This window comes from Aquarana catesbeiana, linkage group LG05 (assembly GCF_042186555.1).
Source record: "Aquarana catesbeiana isolate 2022-GZ linkage group LG05, ASM4218655v1, whole genome shotgun sequence".
Taxonomy (NCBI): Eukaryota; Metazoa; Chordata; class Amphibia; order Anura; family Ranidae; genus Aquarana; species Aquarana catesbeiana.
Genome location: NC_133328.1, coordinates 651523432 through 651538729, shown reverse-complemented (window position 1 = coordinate 651538729; position 15298 = coordinate 651523432). Strand labels below are relative to the sequence as shown.

Genomic DNA, 15298 nt, shown 5'->3' with positions numbered 1-15298 from the left:
GCTAGCATTCCAGCATTAATCAGTTGATAGCAATCCTTTGATGGGGAAGTCACTTCAGTCAGGCATTGGTGAGGTCACAGCGGGCTGGGCCCCTCTGATGAGGTCATACCGGTTTGGCATTGATGAGGTCACAGTGATACCTTGATGATGAGGTCACATCGGTCCGGCATTGATGAGGATGACGTGTCCCACCACATCCCTCCTGTGTGGACGGAGCACTTATTGTCCATTAATCCGTCTCTTCCGAAACGATCCATTACATCTCATTATGTATTCGGAGAAGTGATGTTCTGAACACGCTGAGTGGTGAAGGTGGAGGGTGAGGATTGTATCTTCTGTGTGTGTCATATGCAGAGCGCTGGCACGGCATACGCCCCGATTATATGTACAGACGGAGGGAGGACACATGGGAGGCCTTCTATTGGTCATACCATCTTCTGACATCCAGTGCCTTGACAAAAGTATTCATACCCCTTTCCACAATTTGTTACAACCAAAAACATAAATGTATTTTATTGGGATTTTATGTGATAGACCAACACAAAGTGTCACATAATTGTGAAGTGGAAGGAAAATGATAAATTATACAAATAAATATGTGAAAAGTGTGGGGGGGGGCATTTGTATGGCGCCCCCCGGAGTCAATACTTTGTAGAACCCCCTTTCTCTGCAAATACAGCTGCAAGAGATTTCCTCCGGGGGGCGCTCTCTGACCCGGGAACCACAATTAGAGTGTGAGCTCAGCTGGTCGGGGGGGTGGTGGTTGAACCACTGCTCCCCCCCCCCGCCGCAGTGCTGCACAGCATGCGGCGCGGCGTAGAGTCGTTTCTGCTGACAACGCAGAGGCCGCCGCCGCCCGCCTCCCCCGCTCCCTCCGCTTCCTGCGATTATGGCGCCTGTTGTTCTCCTCCCGCCGGGGAGTCTGATCCGCTCCTCTCATGGATCGTCTGAGGATCGCCGACAATAAAACACAACAAAAGACCCCAAAATACCCGCCAATTACACAAAAATAAAGACGGCGCGGAGCGGCGACCCGCTCATTAAATCAGAAAATGTTCATAAATATTTGGCAGGTTGCTATGGAGATTATCAGAAAACTCGGCGATAATTAGGAGGAAGGAGGCGAGTGCGAGGTTAGGAGCCGGGGGGCCGCCGCTGTCTGTGTCACCCCCCCCCCATCGGCCAATCAGGCGCTCGTTTTTTTTCCTTACATACTGAATTCCAGGCAAATGGAGGACACAACTCATCCGCGTGTCAGTTATTTAATACAAATGGCGTGATACCCAGAGCTCAGACTGGGGGAGGGAGAAGCAGCGCCAGGAGCCAATCCGTTCAGGAAGCATGCTGATAGGAGGAGAGAGCAGAGTGACAGAGAAAGGAGTTCACCATTGTGCTGCTTCTCCTCTCTCTATGTCCAATAACAGGCTGGGGGAGGGTCCAGGGTGACCTGGGCTTTGAGGAAGTGAGTTGACTGAGGACATCTAGTGGCAGAACAAAGTACTGCTGGGGAAGTTTCTGAGTTGAAGGTGAATATTGCAGCAAAACATGATCTTTTATTGGGATATTCCAGTCCACTCCAGAGCATGCTGGTACTTGTAGTCCTCTCACTAAACACGCAGAGCATGCTGGTACTTGTAGTCCTCTCACTAAACACGCAGAGCATGCTGGTACTTGTAGTTCTCTCACTAAACATGCAGAGCATGCTGGTACTTGTAGTTCTCTCACTAAACACGCAGAGCATGCTGGTACTTGTAGTTCTCTCACTAAACACGCAGAGCATGCTGGTACTTGTAGTTCTCTCACTAAACATGCAGAGCATGCTGGTACTTGTAGTTCTCTCACTAAACACGCAGAGCATGCTGGTACTTGTAGTCCTCTCACTAAACATGCAGAGGATGCTGGTACTTGTAGTTCTCTCACTATATAAAAGATGAATGGGGATGGGGGGACAGTGACTGTGTTGGGGCTTGTAGTGCTCCCACTACTTACTATGCAGAGCATGCTGGATGATTGGTAGATGCTGGGAGTTGTAGTCCCTCTGTCCTTTATCATACAATAATGTATATTCCTGTATAGGTGATGCTGGGTGTTGTAGTCCCTCAGACCTTTATCATACAATAATGTATATTCCTGTATAGGTGATGCTGGGTGTTGTAGTCCCTCAGACCTTTATCATACAATAATGTATATTCCTGTATAGGTGATGCTGGGTGTTGTAGTCCCTCAGACCTTTATCATACAATAATGTATATTCCTGTATAGGTGATGCTGGGTGTTGTAGTCCCTCAGACCTTTATCATACAATAATGTATATTCCTGTATAGGTGATGCTGGGAGTTGTAGTCCTTCAGTCCTGACTCATACAATAATATATATTCCTGTATAGGTGATGCTGGGAGTTGTATTCCCTCACCCGGACACCCCCACTCCTGGCTCAGGGTGACAGGCGGTTGTACGTGGGAGGGAGTACGGGGGAGATAATCCCTTGTATTGGATCTCAGCTTCTAATACCGTTCTGCTTGATTGGTTTATCTGATAATCTGCGCCGCGCTTTCCCTTTTCCTGGCTAAATCCCGACACGTGTGTACGCCTCTCATAGTGTATACAGTATATCACAAAAGTAAGTACACCCCTCAGTGACATTTGTGTAAATCTTTTCTTCTATCTTTTCATGTGACAACACTGAAGAAATGACACTTGTCTACAATGTAAAGTAGTGAGTGTACAGCTTGTATAACAGTGTAAATTTACTGTCCCCTCAAAATAACTCAACACACAGCCATTAATGTCTAAACCGCTGGCAACAAAAGTCAGTACACCCCTAAGTGAAAATCTCCAAATTGGGCCCAAAGTGTCAATATTTTGTGTGGCCACCATTATTTTCCAGCACTGCCTTAACCCTCTTGGGCATGGAGGTCACCAGAACTTCACAGGTTGTCACCATCCGAAGCAACGAAAACACGTTTAACAAATTTTTCCGAATATTCGTAAATTCGAATGTTTGTGAATTCGAAAATCCGGAAGTTCAGAAATCGAAAAATCCGGAAATTCAAAAATTTTGAAATTCGAAAATCCGAAAATAAAAGTAATTTCAAAAGAAAAATGAAAATCTGAAAATTTGTAAATCTGAAATAATAATTAACTAATAATAACTAATAATAACTAATAATAACTAACTATTAAATGATAGGTATTAGAATTTCCTTTCAAGTTTGGCTGTTAGCGAACGTAATGAATACAAATTTATCCGAAGTTAAAAATTTTACGAAATAATGAATGCCGTATCGAAACTAATGGAATGTAACTAATTAATAATAATAAACAATAATAATAAAAACGTTTTGTTATTATTATCAATTATTAATTAGTTCCGTTCCATTTGTTTAGAAGCGGCATTCGTTATTTCGGATCATTCGTAACTTCGGATAAATTTGTATTCGTTACGTTCGCTAACAGCCAAATTTGAATGGAAATTCCAATACCTATAATTTAATAGTTGTTTTTTTGTTAGTTATTATTTTGAATTTCTGAATTTTGGATTTTCGATTATTCGAATCTTTGAATTTCCAGGGTTAGGATTCTCGAATTTCCAGATTTTCTAATTATCGGATTTCAGATTTTCAGATTTTAGAATTTGCGAATTTTCAAATTTCAGAAATTACGAATTTTGGATTTTCGAATTTACGAATTTACAAATTTCAATCCTAGCGAACGACCCGAAGAACGAAGAAAAAAATAAGGCATTTTTGGGCAGTGCACATGTCTAGGTGACACCACCATTCCACTTAGTGATGATGAGGAGATCTCCCCCGGGATCCAGCATGTAACGTTCGGTTTTGGGTGGAGCTTTGTGTGTCTTTCTTAGAAGAAGATAAGTGAAATATCGGGGGGAAACCTTTCCGTCTGTCTCTGAATTTCTCCTTTTTTTTTCCCTCCCAGGCCGGAAGTTCATCATCGCCAACGCCCGCGTGGAGAACTGCGCCGTGATTTACTGCAACGATGGCTTCTGCTCCATGTGCGGCTACACCAGGGCGGAGGTCATGCAGCGGCCCTGCACCTGCGACTTCCTGTACGGCCCGCGCACCACCTCCAGCGCCGTGTCCCAGATCGCTCAGGCCCTGGTGGGATCCGAGGAGCGTAAGGTGGAGATCTCCTTCTACCGCAAAGACGGTGAGTGCGTTATTGTCCCTCTATCCGATCGTGTCTCCAGAATCTGAGGGGCCCCACATTGTACAGGGTCAGACGGGGACGGACTGGATCAATGCTGATACTTTGTTGTTACCTTGTTGTTTTTTTATTACCATTAGACAGAATAGGCTGGTGCCTAGGGCCACAGAGACACTGAGGCAATAGGGGCGATCCATTGGGAAGTGTGAGGGGCCCCATATTGTACAAGGTCAGTGTGGGGGACAGAGATGACTGGTGGGATCAGTAGCACAGGAGGTGTGTAATGGTGGAGCACGGGGGGTATGTAATGGTGGAGCACGGGGGGTATGTAATGGTGGAGCACGGGGGGTATGTAATGGTGGAGCATGGGGAGTATGTAATGGGGGAGCACAGGGGGTATGTATTGGTAGAGCACAGGGGGTATGTCATGGTGAAGCACGGGGGTGTGCAAAAGTGAAGCACAGGGGGTATGTAATGGTGAAGCACAGGGGGTATGTCATGGTGAAGCACAGGGGGGGGGGCAATGGTAGAGCACAGGGGGTATGTAATGGTGAAGCACGTGGGGTATATAATGGTGAAACACGGGGGGTATGTAATGGTAGAGCACAGGGGGAATGTAATGGTGGAGCACGGGGGGTATGTAATGGTGAAGCACGGGGGGTATGTCATGGTGAAACACGGGGGGTATGTAATGGTAGAGCACGGGGGTATGTAATGGTGGAGCACGGGGGAGTATGTAATGTAATGGTGAAGCACTGGGGGTATGTAATAGAGAAGCACGAGGGGTATTTAATGGTGGAGCACGGGGGTATGTAATGGCAGAGCATGGGGGGTATGTAATGGTGGAGCACAGGGGTATGTAATGGTGGAGCACGGGGGGTATGTAATGGTGGAGCACAGGGGAGTATGTAATGGCGGAGCACGGGGGGTATGTAATGGTGGAGCACAGGGGGTATGTAATGGTGGAGCACAGGAGGTATGTAATGGTAGAGCACGGGGGGTATGTGATGGTGAAGCACGGGGGGTATGTAATGGTGGAGCACTGGGGGTATGTAATTATGAAGCATGGGGGGTATGTAATGGTGGAGCACGGGGGGTATGTAATGGTGGAGCACGGGGGGTATGTAATGGTGGAGCACGGGAGGTATGTAATGGTGGAGCACGGGAGGTATGTAATGGTGGAGCACAGGGGAGTATGTAATTATGAAGCATGGGGGGTATGTAATGGTGAAGCACGGGGGGTATGTAATGATGGCGCATGGGGGGTATGTAATGGTAGAGCACGGGGGGGTATGTAATGGTGAAGCACGGGGGGTATGTAATGGTGAAGCATAGGCGGTGTGTAACGGTGGAGCACAGGGGGTATGTAATGGTGGAGCACGGGGGTATGTAATGGTGAAGCACGGGGGGTATGTAATGGTGAAGCACGGGGGGTATGTAATGGTGAAGCACGGGGGGTATGTGATGGTGAAGCACGGGGGGTATGTAATGGTGAAGCACGGGGGGTATGTAATGGTGAAGCACGGGGGGTATGTAATGGTGAAGCACGGGGGGTATGTCATGGTGAAGCACGGGGGGTATGTGATGGTGAAGCACGGGGGGGTGTAATGGTGAAGCACGGGGGGTTTGGGATGGTGAAGCACGGGGGGTATGGGATGGTGAAGCACGGGGGGTATGTGATGGTGAAGCACGGGGGGTATGTGATGGTGAAGCACGGGGGGTATGTGATGGTGAAGCACGGGGGGTATGTGATGGTGAAGCACGGGGGGTATGTGATGGTGGAGCACAGGGGGGTATGTGATGGTGAAGCACGGGGGGTATGTAATGGTGGAGCACGGGGGGTATGTGATGGTGAAGCACAGGGGTATGTGATGGTGAAGCACGGGGGGTGTAATGGTGAAGCACGGGGGGTATGTAATGGTGAAGCCCGGGGGGTATGTGATGGTGAAGCACGGGGGGTATGTAATGGTGGAGCACGGGGGGTATGTGATGGTGAAGCACAGGGGTATGTGATGGTGAAGCACGGGGGGTATGTGATAGTGAAGCACGGGGGGTATGTAATGGTGGAGCACGGGGGGTATGTGATGGTGAAGCAGAGGGGGGTATGTGATGGTGAAGCACGGGGGGTATGTAATGGTGGAGCACGGGGGGTATGTGATGGTGAAGCACAGGGGTATGTGATGGTGAAGCACGGGGGGTGTAATGGTGAAGCACGGGGGGTATGTAATGGTGAAGCACGGGGGGTATGTGATGGTGAAGCACGGGGGGTATGTAATGGTGGAGCACGGGGGGTATGTGATGGTGAAGCACAGGGGTATGTGATGGTGAAGCACGGGGGGTATGTGATGGTGAAGCACGGGGGGTATGTAATGGTGGAGCACGGGGGGTATGTGATGGTGAAGCACGGGGGGTATGTGATGGTGGAGCACGGGGGGTATGTAATGGTGGAGCATGGGGGGTATGTAATGGTGAAGCACAGGGGTATGTGATGGTGGAGCACGGGGGTATGTGATGGTGAAGCACGGGGGGTATGTAATGGTGGAGCACGGGGGGTATGTGATGGTGAAGCACGGGGGGTATGTAATGGTGGAGCACGGGGGGTATGTGATGGTGAAGCACGGGGGGTATGTAATGGTGGAGCACGGGGGGGTATGTAATGGTGAAGCACAGGGGTATGTGATGGTGGAGCACGGGGGGTATGTGATGGTGAAGCACGGGGGGTATGTGATGGTGAAGCACGGGGGGTATGTCATGGCTCTAGGGGCCATCAATTACTGGCAGGTGGAGTGAAGCATCAGATGCCACAAAGTAGATAAAACAAAATGGCACCCAAAAGGCCAACAACATTTAGAAAACTGCCAGGCCAGCCGCCCACAGGGGAGGTAGGCCACTGCTGATTGGTCCATAGAGCACATTGTCCTCTTCAGGCTTATCTATTTAGCCTGTGTTCTGGAGGAGGAGGGTAGGAGTAGTCAGCAGGTCCATACTTGTGATGGCCATCAGACTGGATAATAGACAACATGGAAGCCCAGGTCCTGGGGAATGTGCAGTTACTATGTACTGGTCCAGACTGGCCTGCATGTGAAGATACACCAAGGACCCAATGACCTTGCAGGCTACTCTACCAAAGAGCCACTGATATGCCAGGGACATTTAGATGACCCACATTGGTGGGGTCACCACAATGGCAAGGTGTATGATTGGTGATTAAAGTGTCCGCTGTCATGAGGATCATTCTCCACTCACCCTAGGGACCTTATTACTGCAGTAGCCACTAAGACCCCCTCCCCAGCTTCCTTCACTTGTATTAATGAGGAAAGATGGACAGAAATGGAAAAGACTCAACATGTTGGGGACTATGAATCCAATCCCCCTCTGGGATATCTGGCATGTATGGACTGTTTTGGGGGTTACAATGTGTTGGGTTTATCCATGACAGCTAGCTGAGGAGGTATCCAGGGAGGTATCTGACGAGGTATCCAGTGAGTTGTCTGCAGAGGTATCTGGGGAGGTATCTGAGGAGGTGTCCAGGGAGGTATTTGAGGTGCCCAGGGAGGTATCTTGGGAGGTATCTGAGGAGGTATCCAGTGAGGTTTCTGCGGAGGTATCTGAGGAGGTATCCAAGGAGGGGCCTGGGAGGTTTCTGAGGAGGTGTCCAGGAGGTATCTGAGGAGGTGTCCAGGAGGTATCTGAGGAGGTGTCCAGAGAGGTATCTGAGGTGGTGTCCAGGGGGGGTATCTGAGGTGGTGTCCAGGGGGGTATCTGAGGAGGTATCCAGGGAGGTAAATGTGGAGGTATCCAGGGAGGTAAATGAGAAGATGTCCAGGGAGGTATCTGGGGAGGTATCTGAGGATGTATCAAGTGAGCTGTCTGCAGAGGTAGCTGAGGAGGTATTCTGGGGAGGTATCTATAGAGGTGTCTAGGGAGGTATCTGGGGAGGTATGTAAGGAAGGATCCAGGGAGGTATCTGGGAAGGTATCTAAGGAGGCATTCAGGGAGGTATCTAAGGAGATATCCGGAGAGGTATCCCTGTCTGATGCTCACCTCTGAATGTTCGACCTCTACAGGCCAAGAAGCGGCTGTTCTGTCGGATCATTGTATAAATCCTTTCACAGATCAGAAGGGACAGATGTGGCCAGATCTCCACATAACATAGGGCACCTGGAGGTCATGTGAGGCCACCGCATACTCACATCGGGAATCAACCACAATTCTCACAGAAATACAATGTCAGATACCATCCATAACACTGCTTCCCAAGGCGTCAAGATTATAATCATGAAAACTGCAGCCTTCTCGACGACCCATGAGATGGGGTCACCTCTTACATCTGGGACACCTCTGGCTCTGGGGTTACTTTTGACATTGGGGTCACCTTTGATATTGGGTGTCACCTCTGGCAGTGGGGTCACCTCTGATATCAGGGTCCATTCTGACTCTGGGTTCACCTCTGACATTAGAGTAACCTCTGATACCTGGGTCACCTCTGGCATTTAGGTCTCCTCTGACATTGAGTTTAGCTCTTACATTGGGGTCACTTCTGGCATTCTTTCCCTATGTAGAGTTCTGAGGGTGATAAATGATGAGATGAGTTTGCAGCGCGGAGTCCTGGGCTCAGCTCTCTGGGGTTCTGTGTTCGGGGTTAACTGTGTGTGTGTGTGTGTGGGAGGATTTGTGTGGCCGGCTATAATCTCCTTCCAATAATAACATTTCACAGATTTATCCGTTTATTGCAAGAGAATTACCGACAGGGCAGAGTGACCTCCACCGGGCACATAATGTCAAAGTCACTCAGAGGATACGCCGAGCCCATCCACTCATATGCCACTAGATTATTACACTGACCATCCTGTACCTCTGTTCTGTTATACTCTTGTTACGTTGTTTCAGGTGTCTTCATATTATTATACAAGGATTACATTGTTTCCAGGGTCTTCCTAATGTTCTTCTGGTGGTGAGCGGTTTCCTTGCCCCCTCCCCTGTGTTGTGCTCCCAGCTTTGTGTTGTAGAGTGCGGTGTAATGGCGGTGTGATGGCGGTGGCATCTCAGAGGACAGTTGTTGGAGAAGACGATGGTTGGGATAACGATTAGATGCCAATGTCACCTGAACGCGCCCTTTATGTTGTGCTCGGTGTACATTTCCCGGCCCATGTAAAGAAGCCCTCCGCAGAAGACACCCGATACTGCTTTCCCTGCCAGGCCGTGCCGTATCCATTGCAGACCCCAGAGGACTCTGGGAAGGAGTCAGCTGGCACTAATGAGCCTGCAGACTGCATTGCAGAGATCTATGGAGAGCCGTCCGGGCCAGAGGATCAGAGCGGTAATTGGATGTGGTTGGAGGATGTGGAAGGACGAGCTGGGGAACGGATCGATCCCTTAGACTTATTTATACCAACTCCCTGGGCGTGTCATGTGACTGGCGCCACGCTGCCCACCCAACCGGCCTGTGACATTTGGGGGACAAACGTTTTATTAGTGGCGACACTTTCTAACACTGCTGTAAAATGATATCTGCTGATGGATTAACACCATAAACTCCATACATCCCCTGTGTCCCTCAAGGAGATCCAGCTAGAGCAAGTGACGGGGTCTCTTTAAAATCCACCCTACCAAGTTAAATTTGCCTTTATACCTCCCCCACAGCATCTTCTTCCATCACCGCCCAGTGCTGCCCTCCCTCCGTGGTGGAGGGCCTGAGCCTAGGCTCACATGATGGGGGGGGGGTGATCTCATGGCGCTGTGTAAGCTCTGACACCAACCCACACTGGGCATTTTCCTGCAGGTGTAATGGAGGAAGGAAGGTGAGATTACGGTGGTTGAAGGTGGGCTTTAAGGTGATCCTGACACTGTGACCTGAATGGGCGAGATGACAGGTTCTCTTTAAAGTGACTGAAACTCTCACAACATTGGCCAACGGCTTCACAAATGAGAATGCGTATTTAAAGTATCTATAAAAAGCATTCCCTCCCTATGAAGCTTTCATGTTTTATTGTCACATATCTAGGTCTAGGTCACTAGAGGGCGCTGGCTATCATAGAAAATATTTGAAGCTTCTCAGCTCCATCTAGTGGCCAGAATGAGGTATTTTCCCCTTTCACATTTTCGATCTGCAGACAGTATAGCCAGAGGACATTCAAATTTTGCCCCATTGGCACAGAACATATTTCCATGCAGTTTCGATAGATGAACGCCTATGCTAATGTATACAACCCTTAACTTCTAAGTGGAAACAGATTTAGGTAAAGTGATTTTATTTCATTACAATGGAAAATAAAGTACACAATGACTGACTGCATAAGTATATACCCTCCACCTTCCAGTCAGTAGGCTTTGTATACACTGCTCAGTGTACAATACCAGGTGCCGGGAAGAAAGACCTTCTGTGTGTTATGTCAGGCTGGCACGGCCGATCGAGAAGGCCAAAGATCCCGAACAAGGAAGAAGACCGGGCAAGGGAGCTTGCAGATGCCGCATCGCTGGAGTGGAGGTGAGTGGAGGTGAGTAGTGTTCCACTTTATGATGATATGCAGTATTTGGCTGGTGCCGAATAGAAGAGTTTAGTCTGGTAGCCAAAAAAAGTAATTTTGGTCTCATTGGATCACAGAACCGTCTTCCAATTGACTTCAGATTCTTCCATGTAGCTAAAATGTTATGTGAGATTTAGTTGACAGTTCTGTATTAGTTCCTTTGTCACTCTACCATAAAGTTACAACTGGGCAACAGTGGATGTATTCGTAGTCTCTCTAACCTCAGTCACTGAGGCCTGTAACTTCCACACTAGTCTCTTTCTTGGTGGTCTCCTTAATTATTTTCCTTCTCTTGGCCTCCCTCAATAGTCTCCTGGTGGCCATGCAAACTAGTCTTCTTCTTGCTGACCTTCCACACTAGTCACCTTCTTGATGGTCTCCTTAATTATTCTCCTTCTGGTGGCCTTGCTCACTAGTCTCGTGGTGGCTGTCCGCAGTAGTCTTCTTCTGGTGGCCTCTCTCACTATTCATCTCCTGGTGGCCTTCCACACTAGTCCCTTTCTGGGGGAATCCCTCACTAGTCTCCTGGTGGCCTTCCACACTACTCTCCTTCTGGTGGCCTCCCTCACTATTCTCCTTCTGGTGGCCTTTCACACTTGGTTCCTTCTATTGGCCTCCCTCACTAGTCTCCTACTACTGGCCTCCCTCACTAGTCTCCCTTTGGTGGCATCCACACTAGTCTACTTCTGGTGGCATCCACACTAGTCTACTTCTGGTGGCCTCCCTTACTAGTCTCCTGGTGGTCTTCCAAACTAGTCTCCTTCTGGTGGCCTTCCACACTAGTCTCCTTCTGGTGGCTTCCCTTACCAGTCTCTTGGGGGCTTTTCACATTAGTCTTATTCTGGTGGCCTTCCACACTAGTCTCCTTCCGGTGGCCTTCCACACTGGTCTCCTTCTGGCGGCCTCTCTCACTAGTCTCCTTCTGGTGGCCTTCCACACTAGTCTGCTTCTGGTGGCCTCCCTTACTAATCTCCTGGTGGCCTTCCACACTAGTCCCTTTCTGGGGGCCTCCCTCACAAGTCTCCTGGTGGCCTTCCACACTACTCTCCTTTTGGTGGCCTCCCTCACTGGTCTCCTGGTGGCCTTCCACACTAGTCTCCTTCTGGTGGCCTTCCACACTAGTCTCCTGGTGAACTCCCACACTAGTCTCCTTTTGGTGGCCTCCCTCACTACTCTCCTTCTGGTGGCCTCCCTCACTAGTCTCCTGGTGGCCTTCCACACTAGTCTCCTCCTTGTGGCCGCTCTCACTAGTCTCCTGGTGGCCTTCCACACTAGTCTCCTTCTGGTGGGCTCCCTCACTATTCTTCTTCTAGTGGCCTTTCACACTAGGTTCCTTCTGATGGCCTCCCTCACTAGTCTCCTACTGGTGGCCTCCCTCACTAGTCTCTCTCTGGTGGCACTGGTCCACACTAGTCTACTTTTGGTGGCCTCCCTTACTAGTCTCCTGGTGGCCCTCCACATTGGTCTCCTTCTGGGGGCCTTCCACACTAGTCTCCTTCTGATGGCCTCCCTCTCTAGTGTCCTTGTGGCCTTCCACACTAGCCTCCTTCTGGTAGTTTCCCCAAATCGTCTCCTGGTGGCCCTCCACATTGTTCTCCTTCTGGTGACCTCCCTCGCTAGTCTACTGGTGACCTCCCACACTAGTCACCTTCTTGATGGTCTCCTTAATTATTCTCCTTCTGGTGGCCTCCCTCACTAGTCTCCTGGTGGCTGTCCGCACTAGTCTCCTTCTGGTGGCCTCTCTCACTAGTCTCCTTCTGGTGGCCTTCCACACTAGTCTCTTTCTGGTGACCTCCCTCACTTGTCTCCTGGTGGCCTTCCACACTGGTCTCCTTCTGGTGGCCTTCCACACTAGTCTCCTTCTGGTGGCTTCCCTTACCAGTCTCCTGGGGGCTTTTCACATTAGTCTTATTCTGGTGGCCTTCCACACTAGTCTCCTTCTGGTGGCCTCCCTCACTGGTCTCCTTCTGGTGGCCTTCCACACTAGCCTCCTTCTTGTGGCCTCCCTTACTAATCTGGTGGCTTTCCACACTAGTCCCTTTCTGGGGGCCTCCCTCACTAGTCTCCTGGTGGCCTTCCACACTACTCTCCTTCTGGTGGCCTCCCTCACTATTCTCCTTCTGGTGGCCTTTCACACTTGGTTCCTTCTAATGGCCTCCCTCACTTGTCTCCTACTACTGGCCTCCCTCACTAGTATCCCTTTTGTGGCATCCACACTAGTCTAGTTCTGGTGGCATCCACACTAGTCTACTTCTGGTGGCCTCCCTTACCAATCTCCTGGTGGTCTTCCAAACTAGTCTCCTTCTGGTGGCCTTCCACACCTGTCTCCTTCTGGTGGCTTCCCTCACCAGTCTCCTGGTGGCCTTCTACACTAGTCTTCTTCTGGTGTCCTCCCTCTCTGGTCTCCTTGTGGCCTTCCACACTAGCCTCCTTCTGGTGGTTTCCCTAAGTCATCTCCTGGTCACCTTCCCCATTAGTCTCCTTCTGGTGGCCTCCCTCACTAGTCTTCTGGTGACCTCCCACACTAGTCTCCTTTTGGTGGCCTCCCTCAATAGTCTTCTGATGTCCTTCCACATTAGTCTCCTTCTGGTGACCTCCCTAACTAGTCATCCAGTGGCCTTCCACACTAGTCTCCTTCTGGTGGCTTCCCTCACTGGTCTCCTAGTGGCCTTCCACACTAGTCTCCTTCTGGTGGCTTCCCTCACTAGTCTCCTTGTGGCCTTCCACATTAGTCTCCTTCTGGTGGCCTCCTTCACTAGCCTCCTGGTGGCCTTCCACACTAGTCTCCTTCTGGTGGCCCCCCTCGCTAGTCTTGGGTTTTTGTTTTCTGGTGGCCTTCCCTATTAGTCTCCTTATGGTGGCCTCCCCCACTAGTCTTCTTTTTTGTTCCCTCCCTCCATAGGGTCCTTCTTGATGGCCTAACTTTCCAATTTCCCTTTTGCTGGGCTTCCTCTCTAGTCTTCTCTTGAAGGCCTCCTTTTCTAGTCTCCAACTTGAAGGCTACCTCTCTAGTCTCTTCTTGCTAGCCTCTCTTACTAGTCTCTTTCTTGGTGACCTTCAGCACTAGTCTTCTTTTTTTGTTTGCCTCCTCTCTCTATTTTCTTGTTGGCCTAACTTTTTAATTTCCCTCTTGGTGGCCTCCCTCTCTGTGTCTTTCTTGGGACCTCTATTTGTAATCTCTGACTTGGAGGCCTTTCTCTTTAGTTTCCCTCTTGGGAGCCTCCCTAAGATTCTTCTTGGTGGGCACTAGAGAGAGAAAGAGAAACTCTTAATCTTATCTGTCATTTTTCACGGTCCTTAATGGTGTTGCAGTTCTGTAATTAGCATTGGCGGACACTTGCTGTGCAGGCGATGAGTGCGTTCTTTTATGAGCTGCATTGGAAGTATTTTTGGGACAAGAAGATGAGAAAATTTGTCAATATATATTTCAGAGCACACACTGTACCTACCGGTCATTGATCCACCATGGCCTGGTGCCCCAGAACACAGTCCCATGTCCCTCCAGAAGAGGCTCTCAGTTCCCACTGAAGGGAAATCTGTTCATACTAATTGGCTGATTAAGATGAATTTGTTATTATCAGGGTGGATAAGATAAACATGAGGAGAGAGGAGGTGACACCGACAGAAGGCAGAGCCTGGAGAGGAGAGGTGACACCAACAGAAGGCAGAGCCCACCGTGTCATGGAGGAGAAAATGCCAAACATCTCACTCTATAGATACAGAGGGCATGACAGGGACATGCTGGGACTCATCTATGGGTTAGTGTTAGGTTCACCTACATTCAGGTGGATATCTTACAGATTATATTAAATTATATATTAAAAATTATATATGAAATGAATGGATATTAAATCATTTCAGTGCTGAAAAGTGTTTACAATCTCCATTTTACATGTTAATATTTTATAATGGGAGGCTTTCTAAAAAGAGAGCCCAGCACTGTCTGCATGCTTCTCCTGCCATACTCACAAGTGTTGTGTCCTTCCATAGTCATGGGTCTTCTGTCCTTCCATTGTCTCAGGTGTTGTGTCTCGTTTTAGTCTCAGGTGTTGTACCCTCATGGGGTCCTGTCCTGTTGTCTCAGGTGTTGTGTCTTGTATTCTCAGGTTTTTACCCTGATGGGGTCCTGTCTCGTTGCTGTCTCAAGTGTTGTGTCTCGTTGTATTCTCAGGTGTTGTACCCTGATGGGGTCCTGTCTCGTTGTAGTCTCAGGTGTTGTGTCTCGTTATATTCTCAGGTGTTGTGTCTCGTTGTATTCTCAGGTGTTGTGTCTCGTTTTAGTCTCAGGTGTTGTACCCTCATGGGGTCCTGTCCTGTTGTCTCAGGTGTTGTGTCTCGTTGTATTCTCAGGTTTGTACCCTGATGGGGTCCTGTCCTGTTGTAGTCTCAGGTATTGTATCGTGTTGTAGTCTCAGTTTTTGTGTCCTAATGGGGTCCTGTTGTAGTTTCAGGTATTGTGTTTCTTTCTAGTCTCAGGTGTTATATCCTGACGTGTGGTGTCTCGTTGTATTCTCAGGTGTTGTGTCTCGTTGTATTCTCAGGTGTTGTGTCTCGTTGTATTCTCAGGTGTTGTGTCTTGTTATATCCTCATGTGTTGTGTCTCG

The 15298-nt window shown here is 49.2% G+C and overlaps 1 protein-coding gene across 3 annotated transcripts in view; it reads left to right on the top strand.

Moving 5' to 3' along the window:
* The window catches only part of KCNH2 (potassium voltage-gated channel subfamily H member 2), a 293700-nt gene that overhangs the window by 34911 nt on the left and 243491 nt on the right, over positions 1-15298 (top strand). For all 3 annotated transcript variants that reach the window (XM_073632572.1, XM_073632571.1, XM_073632570.1), the window contains exon 2: positions 3940-4170. In XM_073632572.1, coding sequence (XP_073488673.1) covers positions 3940-4170 — 231 coding nt within the window. The remainder of the gene's footprint in view (positions 1-3939; positions 4171-15298) is intronic.